This window comes from Cebus imitator, unplaced genomic scaffold (genome assembly GCF_001604975.1).
Source record: "Cebus imitator isolate Cc_AM_T3 unplaced genomic scaffold, Cebus_imitator-1.0 Scaffold163, whole genome shotgun sequence".
Classification (NCBI taxonomy): Eukaryota; Metazoa; Chordata; class Mammalia; order Primates; family Cebidae; genus Cebus; species Cebus imitator.
The window spans coordinates 3,791,293-3,816,865 of record NW_016107478.1 but is presented as its reverse complement, the minus strand read 5'-3'; the positions used below and the strand labels follow the sequence as shown (position 1 = coordinate 3,816,865).

At 35.6% G+C, this 25,573-nt stretch overlaps 1 protein-coding gene across 6 annotated transcripts in view; it reads left to right on the top strand.

Moving 5' to 3' along the window:
• The window catches only part of OMA1 (OMA1 zinc metallopeptidase), an 84,584-nt gene that overhangs the window by 26,376 nt on the left and 32,635 nt on the right, over nucleotides 1–25,573 (top strand). For 5 of the 6 annotated variants that reach the window (XR_001829714.2, XR_005202720.1, XM_017544004.2 and 2 more), the window contains exon 8: nucleotides 18,665–18,814. The exons of the other annotated variant lie outside the window; for it this stretch is intronic. Coding sequence is in view for 3 of the 5 variants with exons in the window: in XM_017544004.2 (XP_017399493.1) it covers nucleotides 18,665–18,814 (150 nt within the window). In the remaining 2 variants the exon portion in view is untranslated. The remainder of the gene's footprint in view (nucleotides 1–18,664; nucleotides 18,815–25,573) is intronic. 6 annotated transcript variants of the gene reach the window in all.

Below are 25,573 nucleotides of genomic sequence, written 5' to 3'. Positions count from 1 at the left end.
CCTAGTACGTACAATTAAGGCCATATGTTTTCCTCTGAGAGCATCTTTACTTGTCATGTTGCAAGTGGTGATATGTTATTTTTTCTTAAGTTTAAAATGTATTCTTATTTTCACCATGGTTTCTTCCTTGACTCATGGGTTATTTAGAAGTATATGGCTTAGTTTTTGGACATTTGATAATTTTTAAAGTTAACTTTTGTTTTTGATTTCTGGCTTAGTTACACTCTGGTTGGATAGTACACTGAATGTTTGGAATCCTTTGAAAATTGTTGGATCTTGCTTTGTGGCTCAGTATGTGATCAATTTTGTTGAAATGATGTGCACTTGAAAGTGAATCCTGCCATTGTGGGTGCAGTGGCCTATAGATGTCAGGTTTTTCAAGTTTGTTGATTTTGTTGTTTCAGATCTTCTGTGTTCTTGCTGAATTTTTTTTTTTTTTCCTTTTTTTGTAGTTATCAAGAGAGGTTTGTTAGTATTTCACTATGGTCGTAGATTTTTCTTTTTTTCCTTTTAGTGCTACCAATTTTTGCCTTGTACATCTTAAAAGTATCTTTAGTATACACACTTAGGATTGGTAGATTTTCCTAGTGGATTGATCCTTTTCTCAATATAAAATCACTGTCTCTAGTAATACTTATTGTCTAATGTCCACTTTTTTCTTTTAGTGTTGTTATTTCAGCTTTTTTTCAGTTAGTACTCGCATGATAAATCTTTAATATTCTCTTATTTTTAAACTTTCTGTGTTCTTACATGTGTATCTCTTGTAAGCAGAACGTTATTGTTTTTATCTTTGCCTTTTTGGGGGAAAAGTTAGTCTATTTAATTTGTATTTCTTATTTATAATTAATAATGTGGAACATTTTTATGTGTCTATTGGCTCTTCGTTTCTATTCCTTTGTGAATTATCTTCTCAGATATTTTTCCCATTTTCAAATTGGGGAAAGATGTTTGTGTTCTTATTCTTGAGTCGTAAGAGTTTTTCACATATGTGCTAGGTACAAGTTCTTTGTCAGATATGTGTCTTGCAAATATTTTATTTGATTCTGTGACTTGCTATTTTATTTTTAATTTTTTTCAACTTTTAGGTTTCAGGGTACATACGCAGATCTATTACATGGGTAAATTGCTTGTTGCTGAGGTTTGGTATACAAATGATCCTGTCCCCCAGATAGTGAGCATATTACCCAATAGGTGGTTTTTTCAACCCTTGCTCCCCTCTTGCCCTCCTCCCTCTAGTGGTCTCCAGCATCTTTTCTCATCCTTATGTCTATGTGGAGTCAATGTTTAGCTCCCACTTATGAGTGAGAACATGCAGTAGGCTAATCACTTAAACTCTAATTGCCCATGTATCAGCATGTATGTTTTCCACTACCTGTCTTGAAGTTCATGAAGCTTATTTTTAGCTGTATTTGTTCTACATTAAATTCATATTTGAGTTTTAAATTTTAGTTACTTTGTCTTTTCATTCTAGAATATCCCTTTGATTCTCTTTTATAAATTTCAATTCTCTGGGGAAGTTCTCCATTTTTGTCATATGTTTCTTTGTTTATTATTTTTGAATATGTTAATCATATTTTTTATAAAAATTCATGTTAACTCTATTATCTGCATTATCCCTGGGTCTGTTTCTCTTGTCTGTTTTTGCCTTTGGTTTTGTTTCTTGGCTTGGTTGCTTATTTTTTATTGAATGCTGGGTATTTCCTGTAGACAGTTCTGTTGGCTCTGAATTTTATATATATATGTATATATATATATATATAAATATATATATATATATATATATATACATATATATATATATTTTTTTTCCATCAGAAGCATCCTCCCTGTAGTCCAGTGGTCACTTAGAGCATAGCAGATATCTTCACTCATTCAGAGCCTGAGCTGAGTTTGCATAGGCTGGGATGATGAGCTCTACTCTGAGATTATAGGACAGTGATCTAGCTCTTTCTTTGGGGAACCTTCCCATAGAATATATATTTGCTTTTTCTCTGTGGTCATTTAAATGTCTTCAGATGAATTCTGTAAAAATTGGCTGTTGGATATCCCATTTACCCTGATGTGATTACTACACATTTCATGCCTATATCAAAATAGCTCATGTGATCCATAAATTTATTAACTGCTAAGTGCCCACAAAAATGAAAAATAAAAAACAAGCAAAAAACATTGGTTTGTCATTGTTTGAGGATTGGCAATGGAAAAGGGAGTAGGGTTTTCCTGTTCACTGTGGAGACCTTTAGAAATTCTCTGTTAACGAACCTTATACCTCCACCCTTCTTTCTTGGATGTCAAATACTATACCTTTCTGGAGTCTCTGTAGTGTGGGGTGATTAATCAATTGCCAAAGAAGCAAGCAATAACTGTAGAGATAATGCATGAACTCTGGAACTATACTGCCTAAGTTTGAGAATCTGCTCTAGAGAGAGTACTAGCTGTGTGATTATTATCAAGTTATTTATTCTTTTTGCGCTTCAACTTTCCTCATCTGTAGGATAGGAACAGTACTTGGACCTATCTCATACACTTAATATAATTAAAATTCATAGAGCTCCTGTCTTTTAATCACTTATCTTCAGATGACTGCTATCTCCTCTTTATTTCACAAGTACAGTATCTCAAACCCAGTATGTTCAATATTAAATTCTTAATTTCTTCTCACGTGTTTTTCTTCTGGTATTCCTTTTCCCAATAAATACACTACCCTCTATTCAGTTGCTTTGGGAAAAAACCTGGAGTCCTCCTTAGTTCTTCCTTCTTTGTCATTTACATTTAATTTTTTCATCAAGTCTTGGCAATTCTATCTATAAACTATATCTCCGTATGTTACTCATGAAGTCTCTTTCAAAGTAGGCAGCCCACTTTCTAGGGTTCTCTGCTGCTCCTCTGCTATTGGCTATGAGTGATTTTATTTGGCATATTTACATTTTTATAGGAGTACTTTTAATTTTTCATTTGGAAAGCATTTATCATTATATAAATTATCAGAATGATTAATATAGAGTTAGTAATAACTGGTAGGGCTGACATATAAATTAAGCATAGAATAAGGAGCTGTTCGTTTATCAGCTGACAAAAGATGTCCTGTTAAGCATTTGATTTTTGGGGGTATGAATATTTGTCACTGTAAAGAGCTTTTGACACTTTACAGTCGTTATAGAAATTACTTTTTAAAAATTTCACAAGCAACTAAGCTATAAGTTTTAGTTTTTTCATGACAATTTCTTAAGTTTGGAAAAGAAAACTGATTTCCTTTTAGTGGTTCTGAACTGGGGTAGCCTTCTAGGATGACATTGTGTATGATTGTTTTTGATTGTCACAGTGATTGGGGTGGTGTGGGGAATTATGAGTGTTTAATGGGAGAGGAGCGGGGTAATAAATATTCTATAGAGGCTTGGAAAGCACTCACTGGGAGTAATCCCCAAAGCCTGTTAAGTGGCCCTTTTGGGAAACATGGCCTGCTGGTTTCTTCAAGTAGCCTAAGATAACTTTGCCAATAGCACCATCTAGTGAGGGCATTAGGTAATAAGCAAAATCTACTTTTCATCACAGAAATGAGAAAATTTCAAATTCTAAACTTTATTTAAAATAGTAAATTGTAGAACCATAGACAGGAAGGAAAATTGGAGCTAATTTAATGTACCTTCTCATTTTACAGATATGAAAACCAGAGTCCAAAGATGTGAAGTGATTTATCTAATAATCTATAACCTAGTTAGTAGGAAGAGCCTTAGTTCTTGTTTTTCAGGTTGGTATTCTGAGCTTTCGTCACAGCAGACTATCCTTGTGTTTTATTTGGGTTACTGTTTTAGGTTCTTTGCTTAATGATTCTTTTAAGAAAGAAAAGAACCAGTAAGTAATGAGACCATCTTATTTAATAGGTATGTTGTAAAGTAACTTTCATAATACATACATTATTTTGAACTTAATTTTATCACCTGGAGAAATGAGACAGGCTTTTGTGTATTCATGTGATTTTTCATTGCTATGATTTGAGCTGTTCAGTCTTATGATAAAACTTTACCTAAGACAGAGGGAAAAAAGTAACATGAAAACTTAATTTATTATATTGATGGGTTAACTGACATGCTGGCAATCAAAAGATGCAAAAAATTGAGCAGAAAATTAAAATTAAATGAACAACAAATGTCTTTCATTTCTGTGTTGGAGCACATGAAATATTTTTGATAAGTTTTCTCTCAGTGTGAGGGATTGGCAAATACTGAGAATGGTTTAGCTGAGATTATTTTAAGATTATGTTGCATTTAGTTGGAAAAGAGCAGTTTTAAATTATTAACTAGAAAAATATTGTTTAGAGAATAGGTGGGTTACAAAATAAAATGAGATTTAAGAAGTGATGCCATCAGCAATATTGGAAAATGATGAACCTATGGAAGTATGTGAGACTGAAATGAACTAGTTTCTGGTAGATGATGACAATAATGATAGTTGTGTATAATGATAACATTTTTAATGTGCTGAGCACTGTCCTGAGTGTATTACATGTGTTCACTATTTGATCTTCATAACAACTTTGTGAGGTATGGGTAAAACTGAGGGATGGAAAAGTTAAGTAACTTGGCAAAGCTCTCACAGACAGTAAGATTTTCCCCTCCCATGGTGGAGGAACATTCATTTCTGAAAGGGAACTTTCTTATTTTTGCCTGCTGGAAATAATTTTGGTTTTCTGCGGTATCGCTTCTAAAATAATGATCATTTTTATATCTGTTTTGGCACCTTTAAATCTTATAAGAGCCTTAGTGTATTTTTCTAGCTGTAGGAGCCCAACTTCCCCTGCCATAATCCTTTGTAGTATTGCCTCAGATGATTATTTTACCTGTCACGTGTCTTTGTGGAATACAGGAGAGGATGCCACACTGACTGGGATGAGTGTAGGGTGTCAGTGGTTTCCTAAAAAAAGATTCAGATTCATTGTGTCAGGATTTACCTCTTGAGGGGGGTGATGGCTAACAGCTTTGTTGGAGCGTCTAATGAATATAGACAGCACAATTCAGAGATACTTCTCATCTTTGCATTTCTAATGAAAATGTTGGCTACAGGTAACAGTACAGTTAGGCTTTTACTTGGTCTGGATCTATTTATACATATTTCTCCTCTGTTGTTTTGGCATTGGGAAATGTTGAAATTAAAAGAATAATTTTTATACTGCTGTACTCTTTAAGAATATCATATCCCACTGAGTTTCTAATTTAATAGTAGCAAATTCTCAATTAACATGTTCCTTAATGTATATTCATATACATTTATATTCTACTCTGGATTGTACTAGAACCTTCTTTTAAATCATGACATCATCACTTAGGGCCAGACATAGCATCTTGCCATTACCGTAGGCCTCTGATCGCTCACCAGGAGAAAAGAAGGGTAGAAATAGTGTCAACTGTGTTCTGAGTCCTGGACTGGCTGACTTCTTTGTAAGAATTACCACATTTTAGCTTGATAATTCACTGCTTTAATTTAGTTTTACAGATGAATCTGAGACTCCTAGAGACTAAATTATTGACCCAGGGGCACAAACTCGGTCACCAAACTACTTAGGTTCAAATTATGGCTCTGTCACTTACTGGCTGTGTGAGCTTTGTCAAGTTATGTAGTCACCATGGATCTTGGTTTCCTCATCTAATCTGTAAAGAGAGAGTCATAACAGTACTTACCTGATTAGGTTATTGGGAGGATTAAATGAGTTACTATATGTGTTAATATTTGTAATACACTTACAACAGTGCCTGACATGTAGTGTCATATAAATGACTGTTAAATAAAATAATTGATATTTTGAACTCAGATATTTCTGGTTCTAAAACCTGTAGTCTTCCCATTATCTTAGTTTACTGTCTCAAGAAATATTCTAGGGCCAAAGTATTTCACTGACACATATTTTCTTATGTTTCTCTGGCCAATGGTAGCCATTATTTATTCTGTTTTAAGAAGGAAAAGTTATCTAGAGTCTAATTTCTTTCTTTATGTACTTAGAGTTGCTTAATAAGTTACTTAGTTCACTTAAGTAATTTTATTGAAGCAATGAGTTACTCTGAATTTGTTGCTGTATTAGTTCATTTTCACACTGCTGTAAAGAAATACCCAATGCTGGATAATTTATAAAGGAAAGAGGTTTAATTGACTCACAGTTCTGCATGTTTGGGGAGGCCTCAGGAAACTTAGCATCATGGTGGGAGGCGAAGCAGGTACATCTTACATGACGGCAGGAGAAACAGTACGTAAGAGTAGGGAAAACTGCCTTACAAAACCGTCAGATCCCATGAGAACTCACCCACTATCACAAGAATGGCATGGGGGAACTGTCCTTATAATCCACTCACCTCCTACCAGGTCCCTCCCTCAACACATGGGAATTACAATTTGGATTACCATTGTTAACAAGATTTGGGTAGGGACACAGCAAAACCATATCAGTTGCTTAATAAGTTCTTAGTTTTCTTCAGTAATTTTCTTGAAGCAAATGAATTAGACTTTTGATACATTGAATATTTATTTAAAGAATATCTTTATTTTGGGCTGTAATTGTTACTTTTTTTCTCTTTTTTAGTAAGAACATTTAACATGGCATCTACCCTCTTAAATTTTTGATTGTACAATATATACTTAACTATAGGCACATGTTGTATATCAGATCTCTAGATTTTATTCATTTTGCGTAACGTAGACTTTATATCCATTGAATAGCAACTCCTCATTTCCTCCTACTTCCAGTCTCTGACAAACACTATTCTGTTCTCTGTTTCTACAAGCTTGCTGCTTTAGATACATACCCCTTGTAAGTGGAATCATGCAGCATTTGTCCATTTGTGACTGGCTTGTTTTACTTAGCTTAATGTCCTCAAGGTTTATACATATTGTTGCATATGACAGGATTTCCTTCTTTTTTAGGGCCAAAAAATATTTCAATGTATGTTTATACCACATTTTCTTAATCTGGTCATTCGCTGATGAACATTGAGGTTGTTTCCACATCTGGGCTTTGTGAATAATGCTGCAATGAGCGTGGCTGCAAATCCCTTTGAGACCCTGATTTCAACTCTTGGATAAATATCTAGAAGTGGAATTGCTGAATCATAATGGTAATTCTTTTTAAAAAGTTTTTTAGTAATATTCATACTGTTTTTCGTAAAGGCCACACCATTTTATATTCTCACTGACAGAGGACAAGAGTTCCAGTTTCTTCACATCCTTGCCAACACTTACCTCCTTTTTTTTTTTTTTTTTTTTAAATAATAACTGTATTAGTTTGCATTCCCACTAACAGTGTGTGAGGGTTCCCCTTTTTTCCCCCATCCTCAACAATACTTTTTTTTTTTTTTTTGATAATAGACATCTTAACAGGTGTGAGGTGATATTTCACTGTGACTTCGGTTTGCATTTCCCTGATGACTAGCAATATTGAACATTTTTTCTAATACCTGTTACTATTTTCAAATGTCTTTTTTGAAAAAATGTCTATTCAGGTTCTTTGCCCATTAAAAAAAATATATATATGTATATGTATATATATATATATATATATAATTGCACTTTAGGTTCTGGGGTACATGTGAAGAACATACAGGATTATTGCATAGGTACATACATGGCAATGTGGTTTGCTGCCTCCATCCCCATCACCTATATCTCGCATTTTTGCCCATGTTATCCCTCCCCAACTCCCTAACCCTCACTCTCCCTCCCCTAATTCCCCCCAACAGAGCTCAGTGTGTGATGCTGCCCTCCCTGTGTCCATGTGTTCTCATTGCTCAACACCCACCTATGAGTGTTTGATTTTCTGTTCTTGTGTCAGTTTGCTGAGAATGATGGTTTCCAGGTTCATCCATGTCCCTACAAAGGACACAAACTCATCATTTTTTATGGCTGCATAGTATTCCATGGTGTATATGTGCGACATTTTCTCTGTCCAGTCTATCATTGATGGACATTTGGGTTGTTTCCAAGTCTTTGCTGTTGTAAACAGTGCTTCAGTGAACATATGTGTGCATGTGGTTTTATAATAGAACGATTTATAATCCTTTGGATATATACCCACTAATGGGATTGCTGGGTCAAATGGAATTTCTGTTTCTAGGTCCTTGAGGAATCACCACACTGCCTTCCAAAATGGTTGAACTAATTTACACCCCACCAACAGTGTAAAAGTGTTCCTGTTTCTCCACAACCTCTCCAGCATTTGTTGTCTCCAGATTTTTTGATGATCGCCGTTCTAATTGGTGTGAGATGGTATCTCAATGTGGATTTGATTTGCATTTCTCTAATGACCAGTGATGATGAGCATTTTTTCATATGTTTGTTGGCCTCATATATGTCTTTTGTAAAGTGTCTGTTCATATCCTTTACCCACTTTTGAATGGGCTTGTTTGTTTCTTTCTTGTAAATCTGTTTCAGTTCTTTGTAGATCCTGGATATTAGCCCTTTGTCAGATGGGTAGATTGCAAAGATTTTTTCCCATTCTGTTGGTTGCCAGTTCACTCTAATGATTGTTTCTTTTGCTATACAGAAGCTCTGGAGTTTAATTAGATCCCATTTGTCTATTTTGGCTTTGTTGCCAATGCTTTTGGTGTTTTAGTCATGCAGTCCTTGCCTATGCCTATGTCCTGAATGGTTTTGCCTAGGTTTTCTTCTAGGGTTTTTATGGTGTTGGGTCTTATGTTTAAGTCTTTAATACATCTGGAGTTAATTATAGTGTAAGGTGTCAGGAAGGCGTCTAGTTTCTGCTTTCTGCACATGGCTAGCCAGTTTTCCCAACACCATTTATTAAACAGGGAATCCTTTCCCCATGGCTTGTTTTTGTCTGGTTTGTCAAAGATCAGATGGTTTTAGATCTGTGGTGTTGCCTCTGAGGCCTCTGTTCTGTTCCATTGGTCTATATCTCTGTTTTGGTACCAGTAACATGCTGTTTTGATTACTGTAGCCTTGTAGTGTAGTTTGAAGTCAGGTAGTGTGATGCCTTTGTCTTTGTTCTTTTTATTTAGGATTGTCTTGGCTATGCAGGCTCTCTTTTGGTTCCATGTGAAGTTTAAGGTCGTTTTTTCAGTTCTGTGAAGAGGGTCATAGATAGCTTGATCGGGATAGCGTTGAATCTATAAATTACTGTGGACGGTATGGCCATTTTCACAATATTGATTCTTCCTAACCATGAGCATGGAATGTTTTTCCATCTATTTGTGTCCTCTCTTACTTCCGTGATCAGTGGTTTGTAGTTCTCCTTGAAGAAGTCCTTTACATTCTTTGTTAGTTGTATTCCTAGGTATTTTATTCTCTTTGTAGCAATTGTGAATGGCAGTTCGTTCTTGATTTGGCTCTCTTTAAGTCTGTTATTGGTGTATAGGAATGCTTGTGATTTTTGTGCATTGATTTTGTATCCTGAGACTGCTGAAGTTGCTTATCGGTTTCAGGAGAATTTGGGCTGAGACAATGGGGTCTTCTAAATATACAATCATGTCATCTGCAAATAGAGACAGTTTGACTTCTTCCTTTGCTAATTGAATACCCTTTATTTGTTTTTCTTGCCTGATTGCTCTGGCTAGAATTTCCAATACTGTATTGAGTAGGAGTGGTGAGAGAGGGCATCCTTGTCTAGTGCCAGATTTCAAAGGGAATGCTTCCAGTTTTTGCCCATTCAGTATGATATTGGCTGTGGGTTTGTTGTAAATAGCTTTTATTATTTTGAAATATGTTCTGTCGATACCTAGTTTATTGATAGTTTTTAGCATAAATGGCTATATAATTTTGTCAAAGGCCTTCTCTGCATCTATTGAGATAATCATGTGGTTTTTGTCTTTGGTTCTGTTTATGTGGTGAATTACGTTTATAGACTTGCGTATGTTGAAGCAGCTTTGCATCTGCAGGATGAAGCCTACTTCATCGTAATGGATAAGGTTTTTGATGTGCTGTTGCAATTGGTTTGCCAGTATTTTATGGAAGAGTTTTGCATCAATGTTCATCATGGATATTGGCCTGAAGTTTTCTTTTCTTGTTGAGTCTCTGCTGGATTTTGGTATCAGGATGATGTTTGTCTCATAAAATGATTTGGGAAGTATTCCCTCTTTTTGGATTGTTTGGAATAGTTTCAGAAGGAAGCTTTTTGCATGTCTGGTGGAATTCAGCTGTGAACCCATCTGGACCTGGGCTTCTTTTGGTTGGTAGGCTATTAATTGCTGCCTCAACTTCAGCTCTTGTTATTGGTCTATTTAGGGTTTCAACTTCTTCCTGGTTTAGGCTTGGGAGGGTGCAGGTGTCCAGGAATTTATCCATTTCTTCCAGGTTTATTGGTTTATGTGCATAGACTTGTTTGTAGTAATCTCTGATGGTGGTTTGTATTTCTGTGAAATCTGTGGTGATATCCCCTTTACCATTTTTTTTTTTTGCATCTATTTGATTCTTCTCTCTTTTCTTTTTTTATTAATCTGGCTGGTGGTCTGTCTATTTTGTTGATCTTTTCAAAAAACGAGCTCCTGGATTTATTGATTTTTTGGAGGGTTTTTTGTATCTATATCTCCTTCAGTACTGCTTTGATCTTACTTATTTCTTGTCTCCTGCTAGCTTTTGAGTGTTTCTGATCCTGCTCCTCTAGCTCTTTCAATTTTGATGATAGGGTGTCAATTTTAGATCTTTCCTTGCTTCTCATGTGGGCATTTATTGCTATAAAGTTTCCTCTAGACACTACTTTAAATGTGTCCCAGAGATTCTGGTACGTTGTGTCTTCGTTCTCATTGGTTTCGAAAAACATCCTTGTGTGGGTGGATCACAAGGTCAAGAGTTCTTTTCTTTAAGGATGTTGAATATTGGCCCCCACTCTCTTCTGGCTTGTAGGGTTTCTGCAGAGAGATCCACTGTGAGTCTGATGGGCTTCCCTTTGTGGATAACCCGAACTTTCTCTCTGGCTGCCCTTAGCATTTTTTCCTTCATTTCAACCCTGGTGATTCTGACAATTATGTGCCTTGGGATTGCTCTACTTGAGGAATATCTTTGTGGTGTTCTCTGTGTTTCCTGGACTTGAATATTGGCCTGCCTTGCTAGACTGGGGAAGTTCTCCTGGATAATATCCTGAAGAGTGTTTTTCAGCTTGGATTCATTCTCTTCGTCACATTCAGGTACACCTATCAAACGTAGATTAGGTCTTTTCACATAATCCTGTATTTCTTGGAGGCTTTGTTCATTTCTTTTTACCCTTTTTTCTCTATTCTTGCCTTCTCGTTTTATTTCATTGAGTTGATCTTCAATCTCTGATATCCTTTCTTTGGTTAGGCCGATTTGGCTATTGAAACTTGTGTATGCTTCACGAAGTTCTCGTGTTGTGTTTTTCAGCTCCATCAGTTCATTTATATTCCTCTCTAGGCTGTTTATTACCATTAGCATTTCGTCAAACCTTTTTTCAACGTTCTTAGTTTCTTTGCATTGGGTTAGAACCTGTTCTTTTAGCTCAGAGAAGTTTGTTATTACCCACCTTCAGAAGTCTGTTTCTGTCAGTTCATCGGACTCATTCTTCATCCTGCCTTATTCCCTTGCTGGGGAGGCGTTGTGATCCCTTGGAGGAGGAGAGGCATGCTGGTTTTGGGTATTTTCATCCTTTTTGTGCTGGTTTCTTTCCATATTTGTGGATTTAGCTACCTGTGGTCTTTGTGGTTGTTGACTTTCAGATAGGATCTCTGAGTGGACACCTTTTTGTTGATGTTGAAGTTATTTCTTTCTGTTTTTTAGTTTTCCTTCAAACAGTCAGGTCCCTCTTCTATAGGACTAACGGAGGTTCGCTCTAGACCCTGCTTGCCTGTGGATTGCCTGCAGCAGCTGCAGAGCAGTAAGGGTTGCTGCCAATTTCTTCTTCTGTTATCTTTGTCCCAGAAGGATATCTGCCAGATGTCAGCCTGAGCTCTCCTTTATGAGGTGTCTCTTTGGATATATGGGGGTTGGGGATCTGCTTGAGGAGACAGCCTGTCCCTTATAGGAGCTCAAGTGCTGAGCTGTGAGCTCTGTTGTTCCATTCAGAGCTGCTGGGCCGGTACGTTTAAGTCTGCTGCAGCGGAACTCATAAACGCTTTTTTTTTTTTCCCCCAGATCCTCTGTCCTAGGAAGTTGGGGCTTTATTTATAAGTTCCTAATGAGGTGTTGCCTTTTTTCAGGGATGCCCTGACCAGCAAGGAGGTAGCCTCCTCACAGTCTGCCAGCAGAGGCATTGCTGAGCTGCTGTGGGCTCTGCCCAGCTGCTGTGTCAACTTCCTTGCAGTTTTGTTTATAGAGGAATAGTTAGAACTGCCTCAGTAATGGCAGTCTGTGTCAGTAATGGTGGACTGTCTCTGTAATGGCAGACTGCCTCAGTAATGGTGGATTGCCTCAGTAATGGTGGACTCCCTCGGTAATGGCAGACTGCCTTGGTAATGGTGGACTACCTTGGTAATGGTGGAGTGCCTCGGTAGTGGTGGACTGTCTCGGTAGTGGTGGACTGTCTCGGTAATGTCGGATGCCCTTCCCCCCAGAGAGCTGGACTGTCCCGTGTCCAGCTGTGCTTGCTGTGAAACTCTCAGTCTAGAGCATTTCAGATTGCTGGTCTTTGTGGGGGTGGGACCGGCCAAGCCAGATCACCTGGCTCCCTGTTGCAGCCCCCTTTTTTTCAGTTCAATGGTTGACTCTGTCTCCCAGGCGTTCCACGCGCCAGTTGAAGCTGCGCTCAGATTTGTGTGAGTTTTTGTGCGGAGTCCCGCTGCACCAGCTAAAACAGCCATGCTGGAGACTTGTGGCGCTTTTCCGCCCAGGAATCTCCTGGTCTGTGGGCAGTAAAAATTCATTTGGAAATGTGTTGATCACTCACCCTCTGCATTTTCACTGGGAACTGCAATTCAGAGCTGTTTCTATTTGGCCATCTTGGACCTTCTCCCCCTTTGCCCATTTTTAAATTGGGTTTTTAGTTTTTTTGCTATTGAGTTGTAGAAATTCCTTATGTATTTTAGAAATTAACTCTTTATTAGATATTTGGTATACAAATGGTTTCTCCCATTCCATAGATTGCCTTTTCACTCTGTTTCCTTTACTGTGCAGAGCTTTTTGGTTTGATGTAGTTCCACTCGTCTATTTTTGCCTTTCATTTTCTGTATTTTTGGTGTCATATTTACAAAATCATTGCCAAGACCAAAGTCATGAAACTTTTCCCTTATATTTTCTTCTAGGAGTTTTATAGTTTTAGATCTTATGTTTACGTCTTTAATCCATTTTTAGTAGGTTTTTGTATGTAGTGTAAGATAAGGGTCCACTTTCATTCTTTTGCATGTGGATATTCAGTTTTTCTTGCACCATTTGTTGAAGAAACTGCTGTTTCTTCATTGTGAAGGGTGTGTGTGTGTTTGTGTGTATGCATGTGTGTGTTTTTGAGTAGGGTTTTGCTCTGTCATCCAGGCTGGGGTACAGGGCATGATCACAGCTTAATGCAGCCTCGACTTCCCATGCTCAGGTGATCCTCCTACCTCAGCCTCCTGGTCCACAGGCATGTACCACCACACCTGGCTAATTTTTTGTAGAGACGATTTCACCATATTGCCCAGGTTGGTCTTGGACTCCTGGTCTCACGCAATCCATGTGCCTCAGCCTCCTAAAGTGCTGGGATCACAGATATGAGCCACTATGCCTGGCCTCCCATTGTGTATTTTTGGTAGCCTTGTTAAAGATCTGTATTTCTGTGGGCTTAACTTCAAGTTCTCTGTTATTTTCTGTTGACTGAGTGGTTGTCTTTATGCAAATACTATACTGTTTCAATTACTGTAGCTTTGCAATATATTTTGAAATCAGGAAGCATGATGTGTCTAGTCTTCCTCGTCTTGAAGATTGCTTTGGCTATTTTGGGTCAGTTGTGGTTCCATATGAATTTTAGGATTGTTTTTTCTGTTTCTATAAGAAAAATGGCAATGGGATTTTCATAGAGATCTCATTGAATCTGTAGATCACCTTGGGTAGTATGGATATTTTAACAATATTAAGTCTTACAATCCATGAACATGGGATGTCTTTCCATTTATTGGAGTTGTCTTTAATTTCTTTCATCAGTTTTTAAAAATAGTTTTTACTGTATAAGCCTTTCACCTCCTTAGTTTGGTTTAATAAGTATTTTATTCTTTTTAATGTTTTTGTAAGTGGAATATTTTCTTAATTTCCTGTTTGGATAGTTTGTTGTTAGTGTGTGGAACATAACTGATTTTCGTATGCTGATTTTTGTACCCTAACTTTATTGACTTTGTTAGTTCTAGCAGGGTTTTTGTGTGTGTGGAGTCTTTAGTTTTCTACTTATAAGATTATATCACCTGAAAAGATAAATCATTTTATTTCTTTCTTTCTGATTTCAATGCCTTTTATTTCTTTCTCTTGCCTAATTGCCCTGGCTAGGACTTCCAGTGCTATGTTGAATAGAAGTGGCAAGATTGGACATCCTTGCCTTGTTCCTGCACTTAGAGGAAAAAAATTTTGTTTTCCACTATGAAATGTGATGCTAGCTGTGGACTTTTCATATATAACCATAATTATCTTGAGATAATTTTTTTCTATTTCTAGTATTCGAGAGTTTTTATCATGAAAGAGTGTTTAATTTTGTCAAGTGATTTTTCTACATCTATAGAGATGATCATGTGATTTTTTATTCTGTTACTGTGGTGTATCACATTAATACATTAATTGATTTTTGTGTGTTGAGCCATTCTTGATTACCAGGAAAAAAAATCCTCCTTGGTCATAAGGTGTGATTCCTTTTAATGTGCTCTTGAATTTGGTTTGCTAGTATTTTGTTAAGAATTTTTGCATTTATGTTCATCAGGGATATTGGCCTGTAATTTTTTTGCTATTGTCTTTGGCATAGGTATCAGGTTAATGCTGGCCTCATAGAATAAATTTGGAAGTTTTCCCTCCTCAATTTTTTGGAAGAGTTTGAGAGTGATTGACATTAATTCTTTAAATGTTTTTGGTAGCATTCACCAGTGAAGTCATCTGGTTCTGGGCTTTTCTTTGTTGGGAGGTTTTTTTTATTATTGATTCAATCCCATTAGTTATAGATCTGTTCATATTTTCTGTTTTTTTATTATTCAGTCTTGGTGGGTTATATATTTCTTGGAGTTTATCCATTTCTTCTAAGTTATCCAATTTGTGGGAGGAAAATTGTTCAGATTAGTCTCTTAATGATCCTTTGTATGGTATCAGTTATAATGTTATGTTGTAATGTGTCCTCTTTCATTTCTGATTTTGTTGACTTAAATCTTCTTTTTTCTTAATTACTCTGAAGATTTGTCAGTTTTGTAAATTTTTTCCAAAAAGCTCTTAGTTTCAAGTTTTTTCCTATTTTTTAAATTCTCGCCTTTATTTCTGCTTCAATCTTTATTATTTCCTTCCTTCTGCTAACTTTGGGCTTCTTTTTTTTCAGATCCTACAGGTATAAGATTAGGTTATTTGTTTTCTTTCTTCTTTTATAAAATGTAGGTGTTTATCACTATAAACTATCCTCTTAGAACCGCTTTTGCTGTAGCCCATCGGTTTTGTTATATTGTGTTTTCATTTTCATTTGTCTTAAGATGATTTTCCTTTCTTTTTTTCCTTTGACCCATAGGCTGTTCAGGAGTGTGTTGTTTGAGAGTATGCTTCAGAATTTCTGTTTGGTACTTTTTTACATTTTCTGAGTCTTTGTTGAAATTCTGACGTTGTTCATGCGTTGTTCTGACCTCATTGAGTGTCTTTATGAAGGTTATTTTGAATTCTCTTGTCAGATAAATAATATATTTCCCTTTCATTAGGGTCAGTTTCTGAAGATTTATCTTGTTCTTTTGTTACATATTTTTCTGTTTATTTTTTGACTCTTATCGTTGATATCTACACATTAGGAAAAACAGCAACCTCTCTTAGTCTTTACAGACTCTTTGTACGGGAGAAGATCTTCACTAGTCAGCACAGCAGAGATTCTGAGAATCTCTCAAACTTTCATGCTAGTACAAACTGCTGTTTTTGTTCTTAGCAGTCCCTAGGCATCTAGGGTCCTATCTAGTCCATCTGGTCCATATGCTGTGTCCTATCAGTGCTCCAAGGCAGATGAGACAGAAGCCAGTCCCTTGGGCAGCCCTCAGAAATGTTAGAATGTTGGACATGTGATCTACCGTTTCTCCCCCATCCCTGCCCTGGGAGAGGCTGGGCTTTGGAGTTTTTCTCCAACTCACTTGATGCTGAACCTTAGAGAGAGAGTATGGCAACTGCTTGTGTGCTTATTCAAACTGCTGTTGCTGTTATTACTGGCCCCCTGTCATCTAGAGTGTTCTAGATTCCATCAGTGCTACAAGGGTGGCAAGACAAAAGCCAGTTCCTAGGGCAGCTCTTAGAAAAGTTGGAATGTTAGATACACAAGCCAACTTTTTCCTTCCTTAAGGAGTGGTGGGGAGCTGCAGGTGTTCTTATGATCATGTGGTGCCATATCGGAGGTACATAATAGCTCTTGGAGATTATGGTGAGAGGGTATCTGCAATTTTTTACGAGGTTTGATGTGGCTTGCGTCATACTTGTGCAGGTGCAGAGCATTGTACCTAGTTTCAGGATTTCTCACAAAGGGAATTTGTATATTATTTTTGAATCAGAGTGTTCATATGGGGAAGGAGGGTTCAGGGCTTCCTATTTTTCCATCTTGCTGATGTCCACCCTGTTACTTATTTTTCCTAAGTTGGAAAAATGTAAATCAGATACTCATTTTGGAAACACAATTATCTGACTTAATGGGTCTTTGAACTGGGTTTGAGAAATATAGACAAACTCAACACTCTTATCTTAACATTAAAGTAGACATCTCAAGTCCCTTTTTGATATTTTTAGTTTGGAATACTTTCTAGTCTGTTGGGATAATTAATTTCTTTTTCTATTTCTGCATATCAAATATTGCTTTAAAGATTTCCTTCAACTGTGTTACTTAGAGATTGAATAAGGAAATGTTTTGTCTTTTGATTAACAGTTTTAGGCTTAAAAAATTAGATAAGTATGCTTTTTGCTTATATAGCAGATAGACTTCATATTAGATAATTCATGAATTTGTAGTCCATTGAAATGTTTATCTTCCAGTTTTCAGAGGGTTTTTTTGTTTGTGTTAGAATTCTTTCAAATGATTTTATATTTTAATGGATTATTTTAGAAGAATACTTGTTACTCTCAGCTTGTATTTTTATTGTGAATGTGATTACCTATTATTTAGGTGCATATTCCCCTGTGTATTTCTAATTCAACATCAAATAATTATTTCTGTGTGGGTAGTTATGTTACAAACATATTTTATACATAAGCACACACACATCTTGCATATATAGATTTGTACTTATGTGTACAAACATGAATCATATTTATGTTTGTGATATACATTTATCTTGTATATTCCTGTTTATATACATATAAATATGTATATCCATATCTTTGCAGCAGTGTATAAAGTACCTTAACTTCTTTTCAACTTAAAATACTCAGAGATCTTAAAGAATTATATTTCTTTAAATATTTAATAAGATTTACTTGCATTTAAAACTTCTTTATGTATTTTGCTAACATTTGGAAATGTTTTAATGGTATTTGTTAAGAAATTATGTAGGATGGTTGTTGACTAGCATGCAGTGTTCTATTAATATATTTGCCTTTGTGGTTTCACAATTACATTATTATAAGCATTTTTGAGAGAACATTTTAGTTAATATAATACATATATATTTTTCTTAGTTTTAATCAAAAGTAAAATGGTTGGGAAATATAATTACTTGTTTTCCAGTTACGTCTTATAGAAAGAATAAGTTAAGAAATGTGAATAAATTGAACAAATTAAGAAAATATTAATAATCCACCTTATGGAGGATTTTAAAATAATTTTAATTATACAATAATGTATTTTAATATATTTAAATTAATATATTTTAATAAAAGTCCTGCTCCCTCTCCACTATCAAATACCTCAGGTACATTCTTAGGGTAGCTACTATTAAACATTTCTTAAATAGCTTTCCAGATATGTTCTGGGCATATACAATTATATATGTCTGGGTATATATATTTGAGCGTATGATGGAATTGTGCATACACATACACAAAATCTACATATAGTCTTTTAAAAAGTACTAATGTACTTTTATATTGTACTTTTACAAGATATTGTATTTTATAAGGTATAATATGAATTAAGTATATTCTCCATATACATTGAGAAAAGTGGGTAAATTGATGTACACAATAAAAATGTCTTTTAAGTTTATTTGAAGTTTTTTTTCTGATCTAGTGGCATAGAAGTAAAGTTTTTTAATGTTTTAATAGGTTATATTTTAAAAACCTTATTTTTATGAAAACAAATTTTTAATTTGTGTATAATATTTTACCCTTAATAGATGTTCTTTATATCCATCATACTGAAAATAGTGGGTTATCTTTGGGGAGCAGGATTATTATGAATGTTGTATGTGGGGAGGGCAGGCATTCTCTTATTTCTGTACTGTGATATCATATTGTTTGAGGTGGGTCTTTTTCTAAGCAATGATTATGTTCTACTTTTATTAAAATGATGATAGAAAATGATTTTAAAGCATGTGGTGACATAAAGTCATGTTTTTAAAAAAATATTCTCAAAACTGAGCTCATTGTGTGGCTTTACTAATTTTGGTTTTAGGCTTGTGTGGACATAAGAGCCAGTTCAGTGTTTTGGCAGCAAATGGAGTTTGTTGATAGCCTGCATGGCCAACCCAAGATGCCAGAATGGTTATCTACACACCCTTCTCATGGCAATCGAGTTGAGCACTTGGATAGACTTATACCTCAGGTGAGCTGACACCACAGAAGGAAGGATGTCATTTTTACCGTATCATTTATTTGTAATGCTGTCACTTCTTTTGCTTTGTAAGAAGAGTTCTAGTCTATTAATTGTTTTGATTACTATAATTATGGATGATTAGTTTTCAAAAAGTTTGACTGAAAAGCAAAATTCTGCTTGTCCACAAGTCTTAGAGAATAAATTACTGTGTATGGTTGACCTTTCTTACTAGTGAAGGTTTAACCCCTTTAATATGAGACTCTAATTTTAACTGACTTGATGAAAGTTTAAAACTCAAGGCATATTACGTTTTTTAAACATTGATGATAATTTAATTTTTCCTTGGTTATTTAAGCTTTTTGTTAAAAAATACCAGTTAATGAGTTGTGTAAAAGTTTTGAGTCAAGTGGATATTAATTGTAGTAGTGATGTTGGAATTTGTTTTTGTTTTTGTTTTTTAGGAAAAATCTCTTCATGTTAGTTTGTTTCTGGTTTTTTTTTTTTATAAAGATAAGAGGGAACCATTTGCTCTCTGGCTTTTCTTTTTGTAGAATTCATTGGTAGGTCAAGCTGAGGCAGCTTTCTTCCAAGTAGTTTTCAGTATCCTCTGAAAGTCTTTTGATTTGTTGACATCATTCCCGATGTGTTTCATGGTTTCCATATCAGTACAAAATGGATATTAGGCATCTCTGAGCCAGCTTACACGCCCTTTTCTATCTCACTCGTATTAAATTTTGGTGGGTTGTTACGAAAGCAGCACATTTTTTTTTTTTAGCAATTTAAGAATTGGTACTGGGCCATGTGCTAATGGATAGCACAACAGCGCCAAGTATATTATAGAAATATCTTTCTCATGCCTGTAGTCCTAGCACTTTGGGAGGCCAAGGTGGGTGAATCACCTGAGGTCAGGAGTTTGAGACCAGCCTGGCCAACTGGCGAAACCGCGTTTCTACTAAAAATACAAAAATTAGCTGGGCATGGTGGTGTGCGCCTGTAATAGCCACTCAGGAGGCTGAGGCAGGAGAATCACTTGAACCCTGAAGGCAGAGGTTGCAGTGAGCCGAGATCACGCCATTGCACTCCTGTCTGGGTGACAGAGTGAGACTCTGTCTCAAAAAAAAAAAAAAAAAAAAAAAATAAGACTCTGTCTCAAAAAAAAAAAAAAAAAAAAAAGTCTTTTTTAGTATGACTTCAAATTCAGCCCAACAAATGAACAAATATTGAGTACCTCTTAAAAGAAAGAAATGATGCTAGATGTGGGGTATACAAAGAGGAATAAGACATGGTTATTGATATTTACAGGATGCTAAGATACATAAAAAATGATTTTTAATACAAGGATGTGATTTATTCTAAGAAAAATAAAAATTTAGTGGTATGCAGTTTGAAGGAAGATGAATCTGCATCTAGTTTGGGATAAGAAACTAGTGCAAGATTTATCCATTCATTTTATCAATATTTATTGATACTTATTGATAATCTACTACTCTATATTCTCTTGCTAGGGAATGAACAAAGAACACAACAGTCTCTTCTCTTGGAGTGAACGTTCTAGTTAAGTAAAGCAAATAAGAAACAAACATACAGTATGCCAAGTAATAATAAGCACTTTGGGAAAAAATAAAGCAGGTGAAAGGTATTAGAGAAGGGCAGGCAGCAGAGAAGGGGTACTAGTCTATGTTCTGTTGTCAAGGAAGGCCTCACTGATCAGAGTCTGGAAGGAAGCACGGGAACAAGTCCGTAGCTGTCTAGAGGGAGAGGGAGCCTTTCAGGCTGAGGAAGCTGCTGACGTAGAGGACCTGAAGTGAGAGTGTGTTTGATGTGTTCAAGGAGTAGCAAGGAAGACATTGGGGCTGAAGGGAGTAAAAGAGAGGAAGAACAGTTTAAGATGAGGTGAAGGGGGACCAGACCACGAAGGTTCTTCTAAGCCATTATAAGAACTTGACTTTCACTTCAAGTGATGGGGAAGCTAGTCGAGGATATTGATCAGAGGAGTGACTTGATTTGACTAATGTTTTACTGTGATCACTGGCATGGAGTAGACTGTAGTGGGGCAAAGATGGAGCCAGGGAGATTATTTAGGAGACTCTTATCATAATCCTGGTAACAGATGACGGTGGCTTGGACCAAAATATCTGGTAGCAGAAAAGGGAGAGAGAATTGGTCAGATTCTGGATATTTTTTGAGGAGTGATGACAGGATTTGTTGGTAGTTTAGGCATACTTTGTGCCTTTTGTGAGCACTGAGGACAGTTGAGCATGGCTTCTTAACACCTATTTTAGTTTGTTCAGGTTGTTATAACAAAATACCATAGCCTGGGTGGCTTATGAACAACAGAAACTTACTTCTCACAGTTGGGGAGGCTCTGACGTCTTAGATCCAGTTTCCAACAGATTTGATGTGTGGTGAGGGCCCACTTCCCAGCTTATAAACGTCCATCTTCTCCTTATAACCTCACATGCTAAAAGGGGCAAGAGAGTTCTCAATAGCCTCTTATATAAGGGCACTAACCCATTTATGAGGGCTCCACCCTTATGACCTAATCGCCTCCCAAAGGCCCTCACCTCCTGATGCCATCACATTGGGACCTGGAATTTCAACATATGAATTCTGGGGGGACACAGGCATTCAGTCTATATCAGCACCTATCTTAACTAGATTTAATTTATATTCTTAACTTGAAGAAAACATATTTGAGAAAGAAATAGCAGTGAAATTTACCTGATATAATATGTAGTAATTATTCCTCTTTAAAGGGTAGTATAGGCGTGGGACATCATGTATTTCATCAGTAACTGATTGGTACTGAGGATCACTGACTATAAGAGGTTTCTTCATGCTATCCAAGGCCCCAGAGACTTTATTGCACCCTGGAAGGCCTGCCTATCTCTAATGGCATAGTAACAGTATAATTTTCTCCTGGATTTTTTTTCTTTTTCTTTTTGCTCAATGAAATTCTAAAAATATGTGGTTCGTTTAAATTGGATAATGAATTCTGTTAGCCAACTTTTAATGTGAAGACTTCTAAATTCTGAATTGTCATTTCATCATCAAATTACTGAGCATTTTTGGAGAGGTAAAATCTGTGCTTTAGAGAAGTCGTTAATAATGAATTGATTAGTGAGTAGGAAGAAAAATGGCTAAAGAAACAAATGTTATTTGGGAGTCAATGATGAAGACAAAGACATGAGACATTTTTCTTCTAAAAATAAACTATCCTAGTTCAGAAACTTAATTTGAAAACCTCATATGATTTCTAATATTCCCCACCCCAAGTGATTAAATTCAATTTGAAGGTAATAAAACTTTATTGCAATATTGGGAATAACTGAGTGGTTGAAGTGAAACTGTTAGTACACAGGTATATTGTTAATTAGAATACACAGTCATAACTCAAAGATTGGAATTCCCTATTATCATAGTCTAATTTCTATAATGAAAGAAGGCAGTTTCTCAGACAGTATATAGAATTAAGTGAGTCTTTATACTACTACTACATTTTAAAATTATATTTTATGTAGCATTTTTTTTTCTACTCAAGTGAGTACATTATGTTCTATGTAAGGATTCTGCCCTTCGACATCTCTAGCAGTTTGGTGAAGTGATGTTCCCCGCAAAGGCAGTTGTGAATATAGCACTAGAGTGCACAGACAAGTCCAGGCCAGAGATGAAGATTTCAGAGTTTCAGAGTCATCTTAAAAAAAAAGCGATAGTTGAAGCAATGAAAATGGATGAGTTCATGTAGGAAGTTATTAGAGAAAAAGTTCAAAGTAACAGTATTACATATTTTCCACATTTATGGGTGAGAGGAAGACAGAGCCTGTGTTGGGTCAGATTCATAGAAGGAGAACCAAGAAAGTAGGATTCTGTGATTAGAACACAAATTTTGATCATTTGATTTTTAAACTTTAGCTTATTGAAGATTGTGTATTTTTATTTCTTATTAGATCCCTTGAATAGCGTCACAAAAATATATTGTTTCTTACTGTAGCTTATCAACTTTTAAGATGTTTTAAATATATACTTTATGCATTCCACAAATATTTATTGATCATCTGTTATATGCCAGGTTGTAGGTGATATGAATAGACAAAAATCCCTGTCCTCACGAAGCTTATTCTGCAATAAAGGGAGACAGTAAATTCGGTACTGGCGGCAGGAGTAGGGAGCAAAGGAGAGGGAGAGACAGCTCTCTCATGTCTCTTCTCATAAAACTACTAATCCTGTTGGATCAGGACCCCACCCTTAAGACCTCATTAAACCTTAGTCACTTCCTTTAAGGCCTTATTTCCAAATATAGTTACACTGGAGGTTGGGACTTCAAAATATGAATTTTATAGGAACACATGAGTCCTTAGTAGACAGTTATGTGTGAGCAGAGATGGGAGGGGTGCTGGAATACCAGTGTAAAATGAGGTCAGTCATCAACCAGAGAAGGTTTGACTGAAAAGCTGATACTTGAACACAGACTTGAAATAAGTGAAGGAGCCAGGCTTGTGGCTGTCTTGGGGAAGGGTTCAAGGCCATGGCGCAGGAGCAACAACAAGAAAACCAGTGTGGGTTTAATGGGGTGAGCAAGGGAATGGAGAGGGCGTGGGCCTTATCGCCCCTGTAGGGACTTTGGCTTTTGTTCACAGAGATGGGACTCTAGTGGAGGGATTTGAGCAGAGGACTGGAGGAGTGACAGGGTCGCTTATGTTTGAAAAGGATGTGACCTACAAAGCAGTGCAATAATATAGTTTTGGATCATTTTAGCATAGTGTATTGTTCAGAAAATAGATCGGTTCCTTTTTTGCTTTGTTTTTAAGTCAAGATAACACCTCACATTAGAAAAAAAAGCAAACCTTTTTTCACATTTGCATTTTTTAAAATGTGAATTTCAAGATAAAACATGTAGATTGCCTGGTTAAATATAATCTTGTGATGTACTAACATTTAAAAAGGATAAATACAGGTTTGTAGTAATATTAGTTGTAGTTAATAAGCTGATATGTTATAATTTTATGTACTTGAAATGATCAGTTAAACACATATTCCATATATTTTGATTATCATAACAACTCGGGTGAAAAAATGAAGAGCAGATGTTGTATCAATTTGTTGATGTTTAATAGTATGACAATTTTAAAATTATAATTACCCTGTTCAGACTTTATATATATATTATAATTTGCCCTTGAAAGAGACACCTTATTTAACTTTTTTCTATAAGGATTGTTATAAAACATGATTCAAATATTTATTTTAAAACTGAAAGCATTTAGAACTGGATTTCTTATTCTCCATTTATCAATGCTGTTTCTACCATCCCCTCTTCATTGGATGAAGGGTATGGAGAATGATAGAACATATAGGAAAAATATTTAATTTGAACTTATTCATTGTTTAGGGTTACGTTTATAATCATAATTTGAATAGGATATTTTTTTAAATGTTTTAGAGCTTTCAATGCCAGTTTTATTCAGAAACTTGAAAAATCTTTATCAAATTCACTTCATTCAATTTTTAGATATCAGAATCACTTGATGGCTATATTCATATTAATCTCATTTTATTTAGTATCCTTTACACTTTCAGGAAGCTAGGGATTTGGACTCATGTGTAAATCATTCTTATGCGTTTATAATTGGACAAAGTAAATGAATAAATCATTAATATTTTACATCTCATGACCAGAAAATATGAGAGTGTTTAAAATTGAAGTGAAATGTCGTTGTTGGCCAATGTACACAAACATACACCGTACACCTTACAGAATTTCATTTTGTCTGACATAGAGAGTGTTGAGGAAGGCAAATATCATAGCAGCTACTGTAATTGAATTGGCCTCTGAATCATATAAAGCCAGGAAGCCTGACAGTAACATTGTCTAAACCCTTAAAAAAAAATTATGGTACATGTGATGTGTATCTATTTGAAGCTGAAATGAATGGGCTATTAGAAAAAAATTGCTTTTGAGGGAAAAAGGGAAAGTAATGATATTTTTAGAAAAACATGCTAAAAAAAATAGAGGTGATTTTTTTTCCCCTTGAAATGTCTTCCTTTCTGTTTTCAAAGAAAGCTTTTAATCCAATCATGAAAACTCTCTGGCATTAATTTTTTCCATTTTTTTCTTTTTTTAAAAAAACTTACTTTTATTTTTTTGTGAAAAAGTAGTTGCTGTTTTACTTGATATGTAGTGCCTGCCAGAGTACTGATGTATATTAGCAGTTGTTTCGTAAATACTTTAGTTGTTACTGGGAATAAATATAGCTAGTTATTTTTTTAATGCAAGTGTTTATTTTTTAATTTCTTAAATTGTATATATTTATGGAGTCCAGTGTGGTGTTTCAGTATATGTACACATTGTGTAATGGTTAAATCAAGCCAGTTAACATATTCATCACCTCACATGCTTATTCTTTGTGGCAAGAATGTTTAAAATCTATTCCCTGAGCAATTTTCAAGTATACAGTACATTTTTATTAACTATAGTAACAGTGCTGTACAGTAGATCTCCAGAAGTTATTTCTCCTAACTGAAACGTTATACTTTTTAATATTTATTTATTTATCTATTTATCTGTCTGTTCATCTGTCTCTAGCTTTGTCCCCCAGGCTGGAGTGCAGCGGTGTGATCATAGTTCACCGTAGCTTTGAATTCCTGGGCTAAAGTGATTCTCCCACCTCAGCCTCCAGAGTAGCTAGGGCGTAGGAATATGCCACGATGCCTGTTTTTTCATTTCTTTTCTTTTCATTCTTTCTCTCTCTCTCTCTCCTTTTCTTTTTT